At 47.3% G+C, this 20,220-nt stretch overlaps 1 protein-coding gene across 2 annotated transcripts; it reads right to left on the bottom strand.

Annotated features, from left to right (window-relative positions):
• On the bottom strand, positions 1 to 11,430 carry SOCS4 (suppressor of cytokine signaling 4). Of its 2 annotated transcripts, none has more exons than XM_063948393.1 (2): positions 11,242 to 11,430; positions 1 to 2,865 (listed from the first exon to the last, which is right to left on the bottom strand). In XM_063948393.1, the coding sequence occupies exons 1-2, from the start codon at positions 11,413 to 11,415 to the stop codon at positions 1,510 to 1,512; spliced, it is 1,530 nt and encodes a 509-aa protein (XP_063804463.1). In that variant the 5' UTR covers positions 11,416 to 11,430; the 3' UTR covers positions 1 to 1,509. The 2 variants fall into 2 exon arrangements, with proteins under 2 accessions (XP_063804463.1, XP_063804464.1); XM_063948394.1 differs by lacking the exon at positions 11,242 to 11,430 and adding an exon at positions 7,462 to 7,564.
• Positions 11,431 to 20,220: the final 8,790 nt, after the last annotated feature.

Raw genomic sequence — 20,220 nt, 5'->3', positions numbered from 1 at the left:
GACGGATTGCAAATTTTATTATTGGAGTTGAAACGGCTTAGGGAGGGGAGGGTATGCATAGAGAAATTCCGTGACATTTAATGGCTCCATTTCACTCCATCGTACATTTACCATAAGCTACAATGACCACTAGGATATTCTAGATGTGATTGGTTATACCGAACAATGAAAATCCCAAAAAGTTTTAACTACCAATGGAAAATGACTGGGTAAGGGAGAAGGCCCCAGCTTTCCAAAGCCATTTCATAATTCTATTAATATTATTAAATACAAATAATACCTTAACATTAACAAAAAGCTAGTATACAGTACAAATACACACCTCCCTTTGTTTAGACATGGTTTTTTTCTGTTTCGTTTTAGCTGTGTTAAACTACAGTACTCCCATCTCTGGGTGATGCCTTGTTAAAGAGACAGTTATACTGTTTTATATATGGCGGGGGCTATTTTCTTATAATTATAACCGCACCAATGTCACGATCATGTTGAGATTTCATTTTTTTATTCTTGTGAAAGCAATGCAGCAACTGACATAATCAGAGATGAGCGGGTTCGGTTTTACTCGGATTTACTCGGTTCTCAAAACGGCATCTTATTGGCTCACGGATGTCACGTGTTTTGGACAGCCAATAGAAAAAAATCCGGATGAAACCGAACTGGCGTTAATTCTGGCGTCAAATCCGAACCCGCTCATCTCTAGACATAATAGGTCACAGGTTCTCAAACTCGGTCCTCAGAACCCCACACGGTTCATGTTTTGCAGGTCACCTGTAGATTTCTCAAATGCGACAGTTGGTGATACACAGTGCAGCTGCTGGGTGACATGGAAAACAAGAACCATGTGGGGTCCTGAGGACAGAGTTTGAGAACCACTGTAATAGGTATTATACTCCACCCAAAATAATGGGTGGAGTATAATACAAACAGATCAATCAGATTCTAGTAGTCGTCTCCCAATCAAACACAAGTGTTTCCTAATGGGGTTCAGAGGATATGCATATATCAACATTTCATTAAACAAGAAACTATTGGCTGTTGTAACTGGCTGCGAGGTCCTAAGTGGGCACCAGTTGACCACACACAGTAGAATGCCGTTCTGTTGGAAGGAACAAATATGGATAAGAATGAAGACTGTAGACGTTAGCCATGGCATCAGTGGCGCAGGACCGCTCTCCTGGTTTAATAACATTTTAGAAGCAACAACGTACCTCAGATAAAACAAAAAAGGCCTCCATAAAATCATAAATACAGGTCTATAGCAACGGAGACCATCAAACATAATATTATGAACACCATTTAAAAAAAGGTAGAGATCCCAACTTCTCTTTGATCTTTTCCAATAAAAGCCAGCCTGTCACTCATTAGGATACTTTGAAAGCAAATGCCACATTAATCAATAACCCTACCCCATCCCCCTACCCAAGGAGGTATCAGGTCACCGGGTTCCTTGGCACCAAACGTGTCCAATAACAATTGAAAACAAAGAATCATTATTAATATACCTAGTTATCACTTCTGAGGTCGTTCTGGTAGGTCCACCCTGCGGACTCGAACTTTGGACTTGTAATGGTACTCTTTCAGGTACAGTTTCATGGAAGAAGGGACTGGAAGTGCATCAATGCCGTCGTAATTCGTGGAGCCGCAAATGACTGTCCTGCATATGTGCTGCAGAGAGAAGGGGAATGTCCTGTGGAGGGGGCTGGAGAGCAGAGGCTCAAAGAACATACACGAGCTGGGGTCCTTGTAATGCTCTAACAAACCTGTGACGTTGGGTGCATGGAACACGCATGGATCGTGAGCATCAAAGCTAAAGTTGTGATTCCACTGCTCAATCCTGGCGTGGAGGGAGCGGCTGTAACGCCTGAAGCTGACGGAAAAAAGGTAGTCTTCTTGTGCAGAATCCCTAAGTAAAAATGTCCCTTCTGGCTTTCCGTCTAAGAGGACCTCTGCTGCATACCTGTCCATCACTCCCCAGTAACAGGGGTTGTTATTGATCTGAAAGAGGTCTGGAACCAGGCAATGGACATAATCTATCTGGGTGTGGTATTTTGGCGGGGTTACTTCCTGGAAGGTCTCATCATCGATATCCCACTTAGGCTTGTTCCTCTTGCGGGAACTTGCACACAGTGTGAGAACTTCATCGTCTGAGTCAAGGTCACTGTCCTCCTTGCTGGTTCTCAAGGCCTTGATGGTGATAGACTTCATTGTGCCCGTGTTTATAGCAAATGATGGGTCCTGTTCATCGGTTACGATACTGTCTGAGCCATCAGAGTCATGATGTGCCATGGCTAGTGGTTCCACCTTTGGTGCGTCTTTAACAACACACTGCTTGTGCGGCTGGCTGACGGGGGCAGTGTGTCTTTTGATAAAATGCCACCTATAAGCCAGGTCGGATTTAGGGGGGAAGGGGCACTTGTCCAGCATTAATTCACTTATATGAATTTTCCTTTTGGAAGACAGTACGGATGAATGGCGGCTGCTGCAAGCCTTTATGGGAAAGCACTGCCCTACGGCGTCTTGCAATTTCTGCTTCAAAGACCGGCCTAAGAGTTTATGTCCACATGAGTGGTCTAAGTCTATTTCAATAGAGGAACAGCTGTGTGTCCTTTCCTGGCTCTTGGAAGGGACATCCGTCTTATCCACCGCGTCCCCTTGAGATGAATGGCCACTTTTGTTCGACCAGGAAAGCTTCTTTCCACTCCAAACGTATCCATCTTTTCTGTCCACACTTCGGCTGCGGCCACTCTTGGGTCGAACGTCAAGATTGCTGAGCTTATCCTCAAGGTTTTCAGCCATAATATTGTAAATAAATTTTCCTTTCCAATGCTGGATGGCGCTCCCACTCCTTTTCGATCCAGGATGTATCTGTATGTTGATATAATAAAATTGTTAGTTAAGAGTTGAAGAGAAGAGAACCGTTTTCAGCCTGGCAATAAACAACTAACAGTCAGATACATCCCAACATTTCAAATATCTAAATTGGGTCATGACCACACCTCCTCTTAAAGGGGGCACATGCTCACACGTCACCTGATTACCAAACTGGTCAACTTTCCGTAAGATGGGGTAAACGTGCTGACCCACCAGACAGTCCCAGCCAAAATGTGGAAAGTTAGGAGATATGTACAGTACATGATACCTAATAAAAAGGGGCAAATACTAATATTTGCAGATAAAATTCAACTCTATCAATACCTCACCACAGCTAAAGTTTTGTTTGGAGAGACAGCAAAATTATACCCTAATTTAAAGCCTACCCCTACCCTCGCACTGCGGATGCCGCCTATGTCATGGGTTGTACTAATATTTCTGCACAGCCACGCAGAACCTACAGGGAATTACTCATTGGGGCGGAACTCGACAGATATCCCTGTGACAGGCATCCTGGAGACCTATCAAATTAGCAGCCATATAACGGTCTTTGCACAGAAGTGATTGCGGAGCTGTGTAAGCATTATATCACTCTCCTGCTCACTAATCTAGTTCTACTCCATCAGACAGACTGAACCACAGCTTCTATCCCAGGTAAGTAGATCTGTTCTAAATGGTATTCAGCCGTCATCATTATTTAAGAATTAATGAATAAGGCAAAATGTTCAGACAATGGGGGTCATTCTGACCCGATCGCAGCGTGCTTTCGTTCGCGCGACTGGGTCACTACTGCACACGCACGTGCGGGGGCCGTAATGCGCACGCACGTCGTTGCCGGGCAACGACGGTGACTACGAAGAAAGCGGTCGCAGCTGCGACCGCAAGAAGATTGACTGCGGGAAGGCGTTCCGGGGCAGCAACTCACCGTTTGGAGCTGTTTTCGGGGAGTGTTAAGGAAAACGCAGGCATGTCCAGGCGAACGGAGGGCAGATGTCTGACCTCAAAGCCGTGCCCATCATCGCTGGATCCATCGCACAGGGTAAGTATGTCCAGGGCTGGTCTAGTTTTGCAGGAAACCTTTTTAGCATAGCAGGGCTGCACAAGCGTATGCTAAATTACAGTCCCCCATAGGCGGAGATTAGTTGATCGCACCAGCAGCAAAAAGTTGCTACGTGCGATCGACTCGGAATGAGGGCCAATGAATGTAGCAATGGTTGTTAATAAGAAAAGTTACAGAGAGTTATTTAATTGCCTGCTAACAGCAAACATCTGTTTCTGTTGCATTTTTAGACATTTTTATATCATTTATTTTTATTCCCATAGTCAGGTTCAGGCTGGGACTTTTTTTTCCCCACAAGCTTTTGCATGCAAAGCACACAAGCCCACACTTATCACTTACTTACATGTCGCAGCCAATCAGTTCACTAGAAAATAGCGACAGCACCACGTTCGTTCCCTAGTGATGCATTTATATCTCATTGCAGCTGGTATGTCCCAGTCCTGACTGAAACCATACTACACAGGTCGTCTTTAAAATTAATCACTGCAGATCAAGAAGTCAGTCCTAGAGGTGTAAGGGAACCACTAAATAATTCCAGTGGGTACTTTGCCCAGTTCCCAAACCTCCCATATCCTTGTGGAAATTAGTCATGTGTAATGCAGGGAGTTTGGACAATATGTGGCTTGTGCTTGATGCCGTTACCCACAATGCATTGCACCTTACACAGAGAATTCTAGAACTCAATTTCTCGCAATTGACAGGCATGCGATTTTAATCTATCCTATACGTCGTTCCTGAATTCAGCGCAGACGTTGCATTCTCACACTGCCAAGAGGATGTTCTTGTTTCAGATTGTAGTTTCATTTCTTTAGTATTGTATTCTAAGTTAGTATACTGGGGTTTTCGGGGTAACAGTTTCTGCGGTGGGACCTTGCATATCCGCCCTCTTTGGCCTTTCGCGCTGATCATTCCTTACCTCTGGATCTCCACCAATCTCACCTTGCATCAAACGGTGGCCATCTGTCATCAAAAGAAACTGAAATCCCACCTTACAGCCTCATTGCATTGTTCCAAGACCCAATTATAGCTGCATATGTACAGTATAATACTCCTTTCACACAGAGGTTTCCACCTGGAAATTTGCCGGGTCAATCTCAGCCATTTTCTGTGTGACAAGGTCAACCCGGGTTGAAATTCCTGACACTTCGACCCAGGAATTTACTAGGGTCGGAGACATGGGAATTTTGACCTGGGTTGACCCTTTCACGCGAAAGAAATACCCGTGTTGATACGCAGATTACCGGGTAGAACTGCTTCACCCGGTAATTTGCTTCCCTGTGTGAAAAGGGCGGTCAGGCTGGGTCCGGCTAAGCAACCCAGCACTGAAATTCGGGGTAAAGGCTGGGAATATCAAATGTTTCTGTCTGAAAAGGGTATAATTCACAGTCATCTTTTCCAGCATTGCTACCTGCCTATCTGCGTGCGTCTACACTTACCTAGATTGTAAATATGACCACAGATCAGCCAATCCTGCAGCTCTGGTCAGGCACCGAAAGATGGGATAGGAGCGCAATACACAGAGCCGACCCTAGGCATAAGCAAACTAGGCAAATGCCTAGGGCATTTGGCATGCCTAGGGGCACAAGAAGCTTCTGCTGATTAAAATGATATGCGGCATGCCTATATTCCATGTGTGACTGTGGCTGTATCTGCATACGAAATGTTACGTTACAGTTTATTCCTGGAAATCACTGTAACATAGCATTTCGTATGCAGATACAGCCACAGTGTATGTTTATAAGGACATTAATAATGTGTGTCATATGTGTAAGGGGCATTACTGTGTGGGATTATGTGTATAAATGCATTATTAATGTGTGGCATTATGTGTATAAGGTGTGTGGTGTAACGTATAGAAAGGGCACTACTGTGTGGTCTAATGTGAATAAAGAGCAAAAGTGCGCCGAATGTGTGCACTTTTCCTATTTAAAGTATAGGGGGTAGGAGCACAAAAAATGAGGACTGCTATGGGTGAGGGGTGATGGTGCCGGGAAAGGGTTGCAGGGTCAGAGGCAGAACTAGTGCCCGTGCTAGGGGGCACCAGACAAAATCTTGCCTAGGGCATCATATTGGTTAGGGCCGACTCTGGCAACACAATACAGAATCAAATAGAATAAAGAACGGCCACCTTCATTTACATATGCAGAACTTCAGAGATGGGCAGATTATTTAACTGACATTAACTAAACAACAATTTAAGTGTGAGACAGTAATTAAATTCAGAGTAAAAATAGTCCATCAAAAAAATATTACTTGGATTTATAAAACAAGTGCCGAGTCTACATTACCTTCCACAACAAATGTCTGCAAAACACAATAAATTGCTTTTTTTCCTGCGCAGGTGGTGGGGTAGCCCAAAGCAGCCAATCAGAACCTGCGAATCATTTTTCCAGTACAGCTTGGAAAGATAAAAGCAGTTTTCTTAAGTCTCCAATGTTTCCTAAAATAAGTCAGGTTTCTAGATCATATCAAGTCACAATGAATAACCGGACCCTCAAGGGATAATCTCTCTGTCTCTCAAATATCTATTTGTGGTCACCAGCCTGACAAGTCAGGACACGTCCGAAGGACCAAAGAGAAGGGGGAAAGTCCACACTGCCAGAAGCATAAACAAAAAAAACAACAAAGACAAATGAAATAACAAGATAAAAAGATGAGACTGAGCCACATGGAGAGATAGGCGCAAAGGCCCTCATTCAGAGTTGATCGCATGTAGCAACTTTTTGCTGCTCGTGCGATCAACTAGACGCCGCCTATGGGGGAGTGTATTTTAGCATAGCAAGGCTGCGATCGCTTGTGCAGCCCTGCTACGCTAAAAAAATTTCCTGCAAAACAAGACCAGGGTCAGACCTACTTACCCTGTGCGACGGATCCAGCGACGAAGGTCCCGGGATTGACATCCGCCCTCCAAACGCCTGGACACGCCTGCGTTCGGATCTCCACGCCTGGAAAACGGTGAATATCCGCCCCGGAACGCCTCCTCGCTGTCAATCTTCTTGCGATCGCGCTAGCGATCACTTTATTCTCTCTTCTGGCGGTTGCCCGTCGACGGCTGTCGCTGGGCAACGACGCGCAAGCGCATTGCAGCCGCCGCGCATGCGCAGTTCTGACCCATTCGCACCGCAGCGAAGAACCGCTGCGTGCGAACGGGTCGGTAATGACCCCCAATGCCATAATGAAGAGCCACAATAAGAATACAATATATATATTTTCTTAAAATAAAAAGATAAAATTCCTACAGGAACGGAAAACCGAGCAAGGATGACAAAACGTGTTTCCCTGAATGTACAGGAGCTTATGAATTTATAATGATCCCATTGATAAAAGTCTGCTCCTGGGAGAAAGAAGTGATACCAGGGCCGTAACTAGGGGGGGGGGGGGGGCTAAGGGGGCATGCGCCCCGGGTACAGGATTTGAGGGGGCGCTGAGGAGTTACAGAGGAGCATGTTTTTGTTTTGTTTTTTTACCGGCAGTGTTGTGCTGCTCCAGTGAGACAGCAGACGGCTCCTGGGGCAATGTCTCTGACCCACCTGTCTGGCTGCAGCTGCCTCCGATGCTGTGCAGGTGAGCTTCAGTACCTGGGATCTCTCCTATGTCAGCTACTGTCTTAAACTCTCGTCTTTGCCATGCAGTGCCGCGACTAGTGTGCGGTGCACTGTACAAGCTATAGAAGCGAGCTGTTGGTGCTGTGTTTTTCAGCAGGCTATGATTCCGGCTGCCTGCCCAGCACCAACCGATAACAAGCTGCAGGCTACACCACACTGCCCTAGGCTTATGCTTACTAACAGGTGCAGCCACTGATGTTACAGAAATCAAAGGCTCACTTTGCTAACTATCCACCTGACCGTGGAAACTAAGGGGGTAATTCCAAGTTGATCGCAGCAGGAATTTTTTTTTAGCAGTTGGGCAAAACCATGTGCACTGCAGGGGAGGCAGATGTAACATGTGCAGAGAGAGTTAGATTTGGGTAGGTTATTTTATTTCTGTGCAGGTTAAATACTAGCTGCTTTATTTTTACACTGCAAATTCGATTGCAGATTGAACACACCCCACCCAAATCTAACTCTCTCTGCACATGTTATATCTGCCCCCCCTGCAGTGCACATGGTTTTGCCCAACTGCTAACAAATTTCCTGCTGCGATCAACTTGGAATTACCCCCTAAGCCTGGACAACCTCCCACTCTCACAGAGTATCACTGCAGCAGCTTTGTGGTGACTTTAAAGACAGACTTTATTATCGGCACTGTGCTCCCAGGTAGCAGTATCAACCTCCGCTTTGCCTGCCAGATGGGGGGAATTTGGTGTAGTATATAGGGTATGTAGTGTAGTGTATAGGGGCATGTAGTGTAGTGATGTAGTTCAGTGTGTAGGGGATGTAGTATATCGATATAGGGGGTCATTCCGACCCGATCGCTCGTTGCAGTTTGTCGCAGCGCAGTGATTGGGTCGGAACTGCGCATGCGCCGACGCCGCAGTGCGCCGGCGCATGGCAGTCGGCGGTGCCCAGCGATCGCCTCTGAGACAGAGGCGGTCGCTGGGTGGGAGGGGGAGTGGGGCGGGAGGGGGAGCGGTCCGGCCAACGCAGGCGTGGCTGGACCGTTGGGGGGGGCGGACCGTGTCACGCAGCTGCTGCGTCCAGTGGGAGCACGAGTAACTCCCGGACAGCCGCAGGAGCTGCGCTGGCCGGGAGTTACTCCTCAAATTGAAGTGTTATGATATAGTGCAATGTATGGGGACACAAAGGGGAGCATGTAGTGGTGCATGTGATGCATAGGGCATTTGAGGCAAATAGAGGAATATTGTCCAATAGTATCCACCTTTTTTTCTTTCAAATTTTTCATAATCTAAGTATTTTAGTCTGACAAGTTTTTTTGGGGGGTGGTGTTTGATTTTTGGGGCGGGCGCCAAATTACTGCCTTGCCCCGGGTGACGAAAATCCTAGTTTCGGCCCTGGTGATATCTAGGCTTCAGTATCCTACATTGGCCTTTCTTCACCAATCAAATAATATTCATCCTTTATTTTTTGTGTGACTTCATGTTGAAGAAATTGTGCGGAGAATATCAACGAGGCAGCCGGCTGGATGGATAGGACGAGAAATTATATTTACAGGTCTCAGATTAAGAGATAAATATCTATTATTATCATAATGTATATTCTGGATTCAACATTTCTATTCGCTACTAATTCCCCCCCCCCCCCCCCAAGATAGATAATTAGAAACAAGCATTTTGCAGCAGTGCCTCCTATTCTAATAATGAGGGTACATAGGCAAAAGTGTGGGTCATCCGGCCCCACGCAGGTGTATAGGTGTGCGGTGGCGTTCATCTAAGGGGGTATGGGACTCCAGGTCGACACCTGAAACAGGTCAACCGAGTTAATTTTTTTTTTGTGTCGTTTTCTTAATAGAGTGACCGGGAACCCCAATTAGTGCACCGTGTCCCCTCGTATGTCTCGCTTCGCACACCATGCTCCAGGCAAGGTGCCTCGCTCCGCTACCTCTGCACAGGTTACCATTCCCAATTGTAGTCCGCGTGGATCATAAAGTATGAAAAAGTTCAAAAAATTTGGAAAAACAAAAAGTGAAAAACTCATGTCGACCTATTGCAAGTGTCATTCTAAGGTGTGTCGACCAATTGGTGTCGATCTAAGGTGTGTCAACCTTTTTGGTGTCAACCTGGAATCCGAATACCGTATCTAAGAATATGTAATCGTAAATTGTAAAAGACACAAAAGTCATATAGGAAGGTCTCTGGTACTTAGTAGAAGGGGAGAAGGGGGTGGCAGTGGCTGCATTTCAGAACAGACTTTTACAGAAATATGGCACAGTTCAATGAATAACTTCTGAATGTTTTTTTCTTTTCAGAGTTCGGGCATTCAAAGACAGGGACACAGTACAACAGTGTTTCCCATCTACAGTCTCCAGGGAGCCCTCACAGTGCATGTTTTACAGATCTCCTCAATGGAAATAATAAGCTCCAGCTGTGGATCTTTTAAAAGTGTGCCAGCTAGTAAGGAATAAACATGTGCACCAACCAAGGGGATCTGTAAAACATGCACTGCCTGGGGTCACTGTGAGCTGGAATTGGGAAACCATGCAGTCTACCTAGTTCATATTTTCCAAGTTTAAGTGTGCTGAATTATTCATCATAAACTTCCGTCTGCATTGTTGGTAAATGACATGTAATCATGCCTCCATTTCCTACATTATACATTTACGGATAGATCCTGCCTTTCTTACTGTAATGAATAGTTCAACATAAACTAGATGTATTTACATGTGGCGTTTCCACTGCAAACCCCACATTCCCGGAAACCAGACAACCTGTATAGATTTGATGCAGCACAGACATGCTGTAAACGCTACTCTGCCAGAGGGGCTTTTATGTCCCCCCTCTAAAAAAAAATAATAATAATACGAAACAAAAAGAAAAAAAATAAATAACAAAATGCATATAACACAATAATCAATCATTTCTACATTATTAAATATAGACTATACATAAATACAACAAAAAAGTAATTTTTCTACAAATGTTGGAAAATTACATTTTCAGTATAGTTCCATGCGATAACCAAACAGGGAACTCCCAGGTTCCTTCCATAAACACTGATCCAACATTTCATTCTCATCACTGACCATAATATGCACAGCTCAGGAAAATACAAGACACTCTACATCATCTGACAATCATTCCTCTCACCATGCCGAATATGATTGCCAGCTCTGGGTACAAGAGAGGATCTGCAGCAAGGGGGGGGGGGGGGGTATTCCAGTCTCCCGGCTATGCTACAGCTGAATCTCCCCCAGGATGTATAGACAGGTACAGAATGATGATCAGTCAGTTGCCAAAATAAATAAAAACTGCCTTATACTGCTAAATCTATGCTCATATGACACATTGTGATATTTGTACAGTTACATTAATGACACAGACAGGGTTCTGTCACAGAGTGACATGGAAGAGACAGCATTCTACAGAGTTAAACTTGACTTAACAATTATCAGTTTGCTGACACAATAGTGCAACTGATATCACAATGTAAATAAATACATACATACATACATAAATAAATAAATATACTATTTTCTAAGCAGGTTATAGTGGAAGCCCCTAGGCAGTACCATTCGGATCAGACTTGATACATTATAACAGGTGTATCCAGACAGGGAAGACAGAAGCCTGCAGTGTACAGAATAATGCACATTACAGGACAGGGAGAGGGGAGGGATAGGGAGACCCCAGGCAACTATCACATCCACAAAAGCCCTGATCCTTCCCCTGCATAGGACCAGACCTGCTCTCTTACCTCACCACTCAGCTGAGCCAGCAAGTGCAAACTGCTGTCTGTGTAACAGAAAGAACAAAGAAAAAGGGAATTTTGCAACCACACAGGAAGAGAAGCAGAAATCTCACAGCCCAGGCTGCTGCCATTTCCTGTGCACAGCAGAACTACATTACCCAGAGTCACCCCTCCCAGCATGCACTGCAGCAGGGGACTTTAACCTCTTAGCTGCTGAGACCAAAACTCTCAACACTTGAGAAAAAAAAAAAAGAAGATATTGATCAGCTGTCAGACCATTGTGTATATATATATATATATGTGTATATATATATATATATATATATATATATATATATATACATTTTTTTTTTTATGGTTTATTTATGTAAACTGCTGCTCTCCAGTCCCAAACATGACGTAAAAGACACTAGCTGCTGGGAAATGCTGGGACCTGTAGTACCACAACAACTGGAGAGCCACAGGTTGCTTACCATTGCTTCAGTCAGTATCTTACAAATAACAATCTTATTGCGGAAGTGGGTAAGGCATGCTGGGACTTATGGTTCCATGACAGCTGTTCCTAACAGATTTCTCAGTTTTATTATTTTTCATTTTATATTGCTGCAATATATCAAGGAAATATCGCCTGCTATACCGGAGTGTAATGGGGGGAGGGGGCGGGGGTGGATTTCGGGGTGATGGTGCCCCTAGGCACAACAGTCATGGTTGCCTGATTGTATTATTTTTATTGCTTGGTTACTTAGAAGCCCTTATTTGATTATAGCAAATTGAATAGAATAATAAAAAAGGCACTATGACATTTTTGTATTTTTAATTATGTATTCATATTTACTAATTAGGACAGCTTACAGCGGCAGTATGTGCATGTCCTACCCATATATACTCCATATATATATACTCCCATTTAAATGGCATATTGGGGGTCATTCCGAGTTGTTCGCTCGTTATTTTTTTCTCGCAACGGAGCGATTAGTCGCTAATGCGCATGCGCGATGTCCGCAGTGCGACTGCGCCAAGTAAATTTGCTATGCAATTAGGTATTTTACTCACGGCATTACAAGGTTTTTTCTTCGTTCTGGTGATCGTAATGTGATTGACAGGAAGTGGGTGTTTCTGGGCGGAAACTGGCCGTTTTAAGGGTGTGTGCGAAAAAACGCTACAGTTTCTGGGAAAAACGTGGGAGTGGCTGGAGAAACGGAGGAGTGTCTGGGCGAACGCTGGGTGTGTTTGTGACGTCAAACCAGGAACGAAACTGACTGAACTGATCGCAGTGGCAGAGTAAGTGTGGAGCTACTCAGAAACTGCTAAGAAGTGTCTATTCGCAATTTTGCTAATCTTTCGTTCGCAATTTTGATAAGCTAAGATTCACTCCCAGTAGGCGGCGGCTTAGCGTGTGCAAATCTGCTAAAAGCAGCTTGCGAGCGAACAACTCGGAATGAGAGCCAGTGTACAATATAGTGGATATATTTTGTAGTTACTGGTACATTTTGGGCTGACAGTACAAACACAAGCATCCCAGTGCCGGCCCAAACAAGTGCAGCCCCTGGTCATGTGCCTAACGGGAAATTCGTCACTGGGGATGGGATGACTTCCCGCCTCACCAGGCCAGTCTCTGTAGACCTGTTTTTGGCGCAGCGAGAGAGGTTGGGGGCATTCTGGCACTGCAGAATGGTTAAGCATACCCTCTATGTGGAGGATTGACTGACCCAGGGGGTCATTCCGAGTTGATCGTAGCTGTGGTAAATTTAGCACAGCTACGATCATCCTCCCTGACATGCGGGGGGACGCCCAGCACAGGGTTAGTCCGCCCCACATGTCAGTGCTGCCAGTCCCGCACAAATACGAAAGCATCGCACAGCGGCAATGCTTTAGTATTTGTGGAATAACTCCCGACCAGCGCAGCTTCTGTGGCTGGCCGGGAGTTGTTTGTCGCTGCCACTGGCCACAGCGGCTGCGTGAGACGTCACGCAGCCGCCGCGGCCCGCCCCCCCAATGGTCCGGCCACGCTTGCGTTGGCCGGACTGCGCCCCCTCCCGCCCAGTGACCGCCTCTGTCTCAGAGGCGATCGCTAGGCAACGACGGCTGCCATGCGCCGGTGCACTGCGCGCATGCGCAGTTCTGACCCAACCGCTGTGCTGCGACAAACTGCAGCGAGCGATCGGGTCGGAATGACCCCCCATCCGTTCTGATGCGGCCTTGCTTCGTCTTTCCCAATTCTGATTTTTATAATGTTGGGATACTGAGTCAATTTCACTTGCAATATGATAAAGTGCCTCATACCTCACTCATGTACCTCACTGATGTCACTTGATCGGAGTGTTTATTCAGGCCAGAAAATAAATGCCTATGGGTTTGTTGGGGAGCATCCCGCTGAAATTAAGCCACAGAGAGGCCTTTAAATGATCCTTTTACACGACCTACGTCGGCACGAGAACAAAGCCCGGCTTCATCCAACAGCGACATAACAACTGATAACTTCATTTCTTTCATGTTGTCTGAAAACTTAAGGATGTCAATTCCCTGTTTTGTGAATACTTCTTAATGTGAATTCTACTGGGCTGTGGTAATGATGTGTTATGGTAAAACATGCCCCCAGGCATAACAATGGGATCATTATGAAAATATTTACATGTATACATAATAGACCGGATTATACAAAAATGACATTGTATAGATGTGTTTCCAGAAACATCAGGTTTAGGCATAATTATAAACGAGCCAGATGACCTCGTTTCCGAAGCTGTGACAGCGGCAAGACACCATGGGCCCTCATTCCGAGTTTATCGCACGTACCAACTTTTTGCTGCTGGTGCGATCAACTAGACGCCGCCTATGTGGGAGTGTATATCTGCATTGCAGGGCTGCGATCGCTTGTGCAGCCCTGCTATGCTAAAACAGTTTCCTGCAAAACAAGAGGTGAATCAGACTTACTTACCCTGTGCGACGGATCCAGCGACAAAGGTCCCGGAATTGACGTCAGATATCCGCCCTCCAAACGCCTGGACACACCTGCGTTCGGATCTCCACGCCTAGAAAACGTTGAGTATCTGCCCCGGAACGCCTCCCCGCTGTCAATCCTCTTGCGATCGCGCTAGCGTTCACTTTCTTCTCTCTTCTGGTCGTTGCCCGGCGATGGCTGTCACCGGGCAATGACGCGCATGCCTATTGCGGGCGCCGTGCATGTGCAGTTCCGACCTGTTCGCACCGCAGAGAAGAATCGCTGCATGCGAACGGGTCGGAATGACCCCCCATATTCCGAGACATGTACTTAACATGGGGTAGGTGTAAAGGATTCGGTATGATACACCGATGGACAGAATGTTAATGGTTAGAAGACCGACAGCGGCATCCTGACCATCAGAATCCCGACAGCTACCCAGAAAGTACTCTAACCCTCACCTGCCCCCTACCCTAACCCTCCCCGGTGGTGCCTAACCCTCCCTTACCCGCTGCCTAACCCTAACCTCCCCATACCCACTGCCTAACCTTAACCTCCCTTACCCGCTGCCTAACCCTCCCTTACCCACTGCCTAACCTTAACCTCTCTTACCCGCTGCCTAACCCTAACCCTCCCTTACCCACTGCCTAACCTTAACCTCCCTTACCCGCTGCCTAACCCTAACCCTACTTACCCACTGCCTAACCTTAATCTCTCTTACCCGCTGCCTATCCCTAACCCTCCCTTACCCACTGCCTAACCCTCCTGTGCCCCCTACCCTAACCCTCCCCGGTGGTGCCTAACCCTAACCCTCCCTTACCCACTGCCTAACCTTAACCTCCCTTACCCGCTGTCTAACCCTAACCCTCCCTTACCCACTGCCTAACCTTAATCTCCCTTACCCGCTGCCTAACCCTAACCCTCCCTTACCCACTGCCTAACCTTAATCTCCCTTACCCGCTGCCTAACCCTAACCCTCCCTCACCCACTGCCTAACCCTAACCCTCCCTTACCCGCTGCCTAACCCTAACCCTCCCTTACCCACTGCCTAACCCTAACCCTCCCGTGCCCCCTACCCTAACCCTCCCCGGTGGTGCCTAACCCTAACACTCCCTTACCCACTGCCTAACCTTAACCTCCCTTACCCGCTGCCTAACCCTAACCCTCCCTTACCCACTGCCTAACCTTAATCTCCCTTACCCGCTGCCTAACCCTAACCCTCCCTTACCCACTGCCTAACCCTAACCCTCCCTTCCCCACTTCCTAACCCTAACCCTCCCTTACCCACTGCCTAACCCTAACCCTCCTGTGCCCCCTACCCTAACCCTCCCCGGTGGTGCCTAACCCTAACCCTCCCTTACCCACTGCCTAACCTTAACCTCCCTTACCCGCTGCCTAACCCTAACCCTCCCTTACCCACTGCCTAACCTTAATCTCCCTTACCCGCTGCCTAACCCTAACCCTCCCTTACCCACTGCCTAACCTTAATCTCCCTTACCCGCTGCCTAACCCTAACCCTCCCTTACCCACTGCCTAACCCTAACCCTCCCTTCCCTGCTTCCTAACCCTAACCCTCCCTTACCCACTGCCTAACCCTAACCCTCCCGTGCCCCCTACCCTAACCCTCCCCGGTGGTGCCTAACCCTAACCCTCCCTTACCCACTGCCTAACCTTAACCTCCCTTACCCGCTGCCTAACCCTCCCTTATCCACTGCCTAACCTTAACCTCCCTTACCCGCTGCCTAACCCTAACCCTCCCTTACCCACTGCCTAACCTTAATCTCCCTTACCCGCTGCCTAACCCTAACCCTCCCTTACCCACTGCCTAACCCTAACCCTCCCTTCCCCGCTTCCTAACCCTAACCCTCCCTTACCCACTGCCTAACCCTAACCCTCCCGTGCCCCCTACCCTAACCCTCCCCGGTGGTGCCTAACCCTAACACTCCCTTACCCACTGCCTAACCTTAACCTCCCTTACCCGCTGCCTAACCCTAACCCTCCCTTACCCACTGCCTAACCTTAATCTCCCTTACCCGCTGCCTAACCCAAACCCTCCCTTACCCACTGCCTAACCTTAATCTCCCTTACCCGCTGCCTAACCCTCCCTTACCCACTGCCTAACCCTAACCCTCCCTTACCCACTGCCTAACCCTAACCCTCCCTTACCCACTGCCTAACCCTAACCCTCCCGTGCCCCCTACCCTAACCCTCCCCGGTGGTGCCTAACCCTAACACTCCCTTACCCACTGACTAACCTTAACCTCCCTTACCCGCTGCCTAACCATAACCCTCCCTTACCCACTGCCTAACCTTAACCTCCCCTTGTAAGTGCCTAACCTCCCCTCCCGTCCCTGCACCCTAACTCCCCTTCTAATGCCTAAACCTATCCTCGAACCCCCCGTGGCAGGACGTGAGCGCCTCCCGCTAAAAGAACGTTCGGGATCCAGGCGTCACTATTTGTTGGTCGGTATTTCGAGCACCGGGATCCCGTCCGGCGGCATCTTAACTACATCCCGGCGCAAGGCCCCCATCCACTAGGCTGACTTGTCTGAGCTGCAAGTCGCATCAGATTTCTCTTGAACTATCCCGGCAGCTTCCTGGGAGTCAGATCGGAGATGCCAGTCAAGTGACGCCTCAGATAAACCTGATACGATGCATCTGAAGTAAAAATAAAAAACTCTGATGTGCGCCTGATTTCTTCATATTCAGATAAATCCTTGGTGCAGCGCCACAGATCTATAGCTCAGACATATCTGACACGGGACCACTCATAGGATCGGAGGAGCCGTCCGACGTGACACTTTCCATCAGATTTCTCTGTCAAATGCGTTGAAATCTGATTAAAAGTGCCCAAATCGGACTAGTGGATGGGGGGCCTTTAGTGGCCAATACCGGTGATGAGAGCTGGGCAGTAAGACGCACGTATAGTTGCATCAGCATTCTGTTAGCAATCCATCCACATTCAGAATCCAGCCAAAGAGGGCATTTACCTCAGGCACCAAGCTCTTGGAAGGCTGAAGGTGTGTACAAATTTTGTCCTTACGTTCATTTCTATGAAAGGTGCTGGAATGGGTCATGAAGGGCCTACCGGGGGAATTCAGTGCTAAGGATCCATCCTCAAGGGGTGTAGCTAGTTATAACGGGTTGAGGCCAGCCCCGACAGAGGCTTGGACGGCCAGTATAGAACACCTGTCTAACCCTCTAATAGAGTTATAATGTATAACTTGAGTGCATTGTTTGGAACCTGACATTAGAGGAAGGGGTTACCTTACATTTGTCTGTGCAACTGCAGAATTTGTCATTAAGTGTTATCAATGGAATCCCCCCCCCCCCCTTATTACTATCATAGTCCCATGGGTACTGTAGGAGCGATATAATTCTACGGAACGGTAAGATGTGAAGAGTCTGACGGTTTGTGGGAAGTAAAACACAGGTGTATTTTCTCATAGTCATCAGACAGAGCGTAAACAAAAGTTTGAATTCAGAAGCAAAATTTAAATACAACTTTTCTTCAACATAATGGACAGGGATGAGTAACATGCAGCAATTACACAGGGGGGGGGGTTTGTATGCTCCGGTGCTGTTTCAGGCAGCAGGCGAGCTGTTGCGATCGCACAGGGCGCCCGCCGTGGCACTTAAATGCTGCTATGATTGTCTCCCCCTCCTCCCAGCCATAGTACTCTGCTCACTGGGCGGAGTTTCAAGAAATGATGCGGTTGCGTCGGGACGTTACGACGCAACTTGGACATTGAATGAAACTCCGCCCACCGAGCAGAGTACTATGGCTGGGAGGAGGGAAAGCCGGTAATAGCAAAGAGGCGTTGTTGTCGGCCTTTGGTGCCAGCGAGCCTCATCCCTTGCATCGAGCATTACACATCCCTGACAACCAGCATGACAGTCAAAGCATGAAACCCCTGGCAACGAGCATTACACGTCCCTGGCAACCAGCATGACAGTCAAAGCATGAAACCCCTGGCAACGAGCATTAGACAGCCCTGGCAATGAGCATTACAGCCAGAGCATGAAACCTTTGGCAACGAGCATGACAGTCAAAGCATGAAACCCCTGGCAACGAGCATTAGACAGCCCTGGCAATGAGCATTACAGCCAGATCATGAAACCCCTGGCAACGAGCATGACAGCCAGAGCATGAAACCCCTGGCAACGAGCATGGAACCCAGAGCATGAAACCCCTGGCAACAAGCAGGTAATTAGAAGCCGGGCATTGCAATGTATGGCATAATATGATGCAAGGGGCATTACTGTGTGGAGCTTAATATCTTGACATTGTTTTCTTCCTTTGGTGGACAATGTCTGTTGGTGCAGGGTCAAAAACTGGGGTCTAAGGTAGTATTTTCCTGCGAGACCACGCCCATTTTAGCGAAAGACCACAGCCATTTTGACTAGGCCATTTTTAATGTCGGGGGATATGGGGGGGCATTTTTTTTACTGTTGGCACTGGGAGCCAAATTGGCAAGAAACAACCCTGGTATGCTCTGAGGTAGGCAGTAAAACATCTGCTGAATTCAGGGGACTCTCCTTCCTGTTCCTTTCCCTCTCCCTTATATCATAACTCTGAATAGTAGAGTGGAGTCTCTTTGGAAAGAACAGAACTGTGGGCCTAATTCAGACCTGATCGCTCGCTAGCTATTTTTTTGCAGCGCTGCGATCAGATAGTCGCCACCTATAGGGGAGTGTATTTTTGCTTTGCAAGTGTGCGATCGCATGTGCAGCTGAGTGGTACAAAAAAGATTTTGTGCAGTTTCTGAGTTGCCCAGAACTTACTCATCCACTACGGTCACTTCAGCCTGTCCGGGGCCGGAATTGACGTCAGACACCCGCCCTGCAAATGCTTGTACACACCTGCGTTTTTCCAACCACTCCCAGAAAACGGTCAGTTGACACCCACAAGTGCCCTCTTCCTGTCAATCTCCTTGCGATCGGCTGTGCGAATGGATTCTTTGTTAAATCCATCGCTCAGCATCGATCCGCTTTGTAGCCGTACGATGCGCCTGCGCATTGCGGTGCATAGGCATGCGCAGTTCTGACCTGATCGCAGCGCAGCAAAAAATCCTAGCATGCAGTCAGGTCTGAATGACCCCCTGTATCTGGCTGTGCTGAAATCTGGAAAGGGGCAAAGTGCCGGAGGAGCAGGTGTCTTTCAGCTCCACATTCTGCAAAAGGGCCTGTATATGGGTTGGTCTTACAGTGCTGGGATATGCGAACATCCCCGGCTACCAGATTTACAGCCTTGTGTCAATGCAAGTATTCGTTCGACTTTGCGAGTATACGGCCATCTTCATGCTCCGCCCACTGTTCTGTCCATCCGCACATGTCCTGTAGTAAAAAAATTTGTCTGAAACAGGTGTCCCATCTCCATACAGGCGCTCAGACCAGCACGGAAGTCGACATCACTCCCACAAAATGCATCTGTTCCGAGTAGCCGCACAGTAGGTATGGGACTTAAAGGGACATTTACTAAGCAGTGATAAGAGCTGAGAAGTGAGCCAGTGGAGAAATTTCCCCATCGACCAATCAGCAGCTCTGAATTATTTTATAGTATGCAAATTATAGATGTAACTTCAGTGCTGATTGGTTGCCATGGGCAACTTCTCCACTGGCTCACTTCTCCGCTCTTATCACTGCTTAGTAAATGTCCCCCTTAGGATCGACAGTGTCCAGGTTGACAGACATTCGGTTGACACCAGAAAGAGATTGATACAGCCATTAGGTCGACATAGAAAAAGGTTGACATGAGTTTTTTATGTTTTTTTTTTGTTTTGTCTTCCTCATAAAGTGACCATGAACCACAGTTAGTGTACAGTGTCCCCTCGCATGGCTCGCGAGCTTCGGGCAAGGTGCCTCACTACGCTACCGCTGCGCTCGGCACAGGTTACCGTTCCCAATCGTAGTCCACGTGGATCGTAAAGTATGAAAAAGTTCAAAAACATTTTAAAAATGTGAAAAACTCATGTCAACCTTTTTTTTCCATGGCAACCTTGTTCATGTTGACCTAATGGTAGTGTTGACCAATTTCTGGTGTC

Source organism: Pseudophryne corroboree, chromosome 12 (assembly GCF_028390025.1).
Source record: "Pseudophryne corroboree isolate aPseCor3 chromosome 12, aPseCor3.hap2, whole genome shotgun sequence".
In the NCBI taxonomy this organism is placed as follows: Eukaryota; Metazoa; Chordata; class Amphibia; order Anura; family Myobatrachidae; genus Pseudophryne; species Pseudophryne corroboree.
The sequence above is the reverse complement of the archived record's forward strand: the minus strand, read 5'-3'. Positions and strand labels throughout refer to the sequence as shown.

What these genes read in the sequence shown, in the direction of transcription:
- SOCS4 (XM_063948393.1), bottom strand. Translation starts at nt 11,415, where the DNA reads ATGCTGGGAGGGGTGACTCTGGGTAATGTAGTTCTGCTGTGCACAGGA. An exon ending in TGGCTCAGCTGAGTGGTGAG is followed by an intron (nt 2,866 to 11,241) that starts GTAAGAGAGCAG and finishes ATCAACATACAG; the next exon opens with ATACATCCTGGATCGAAAAG.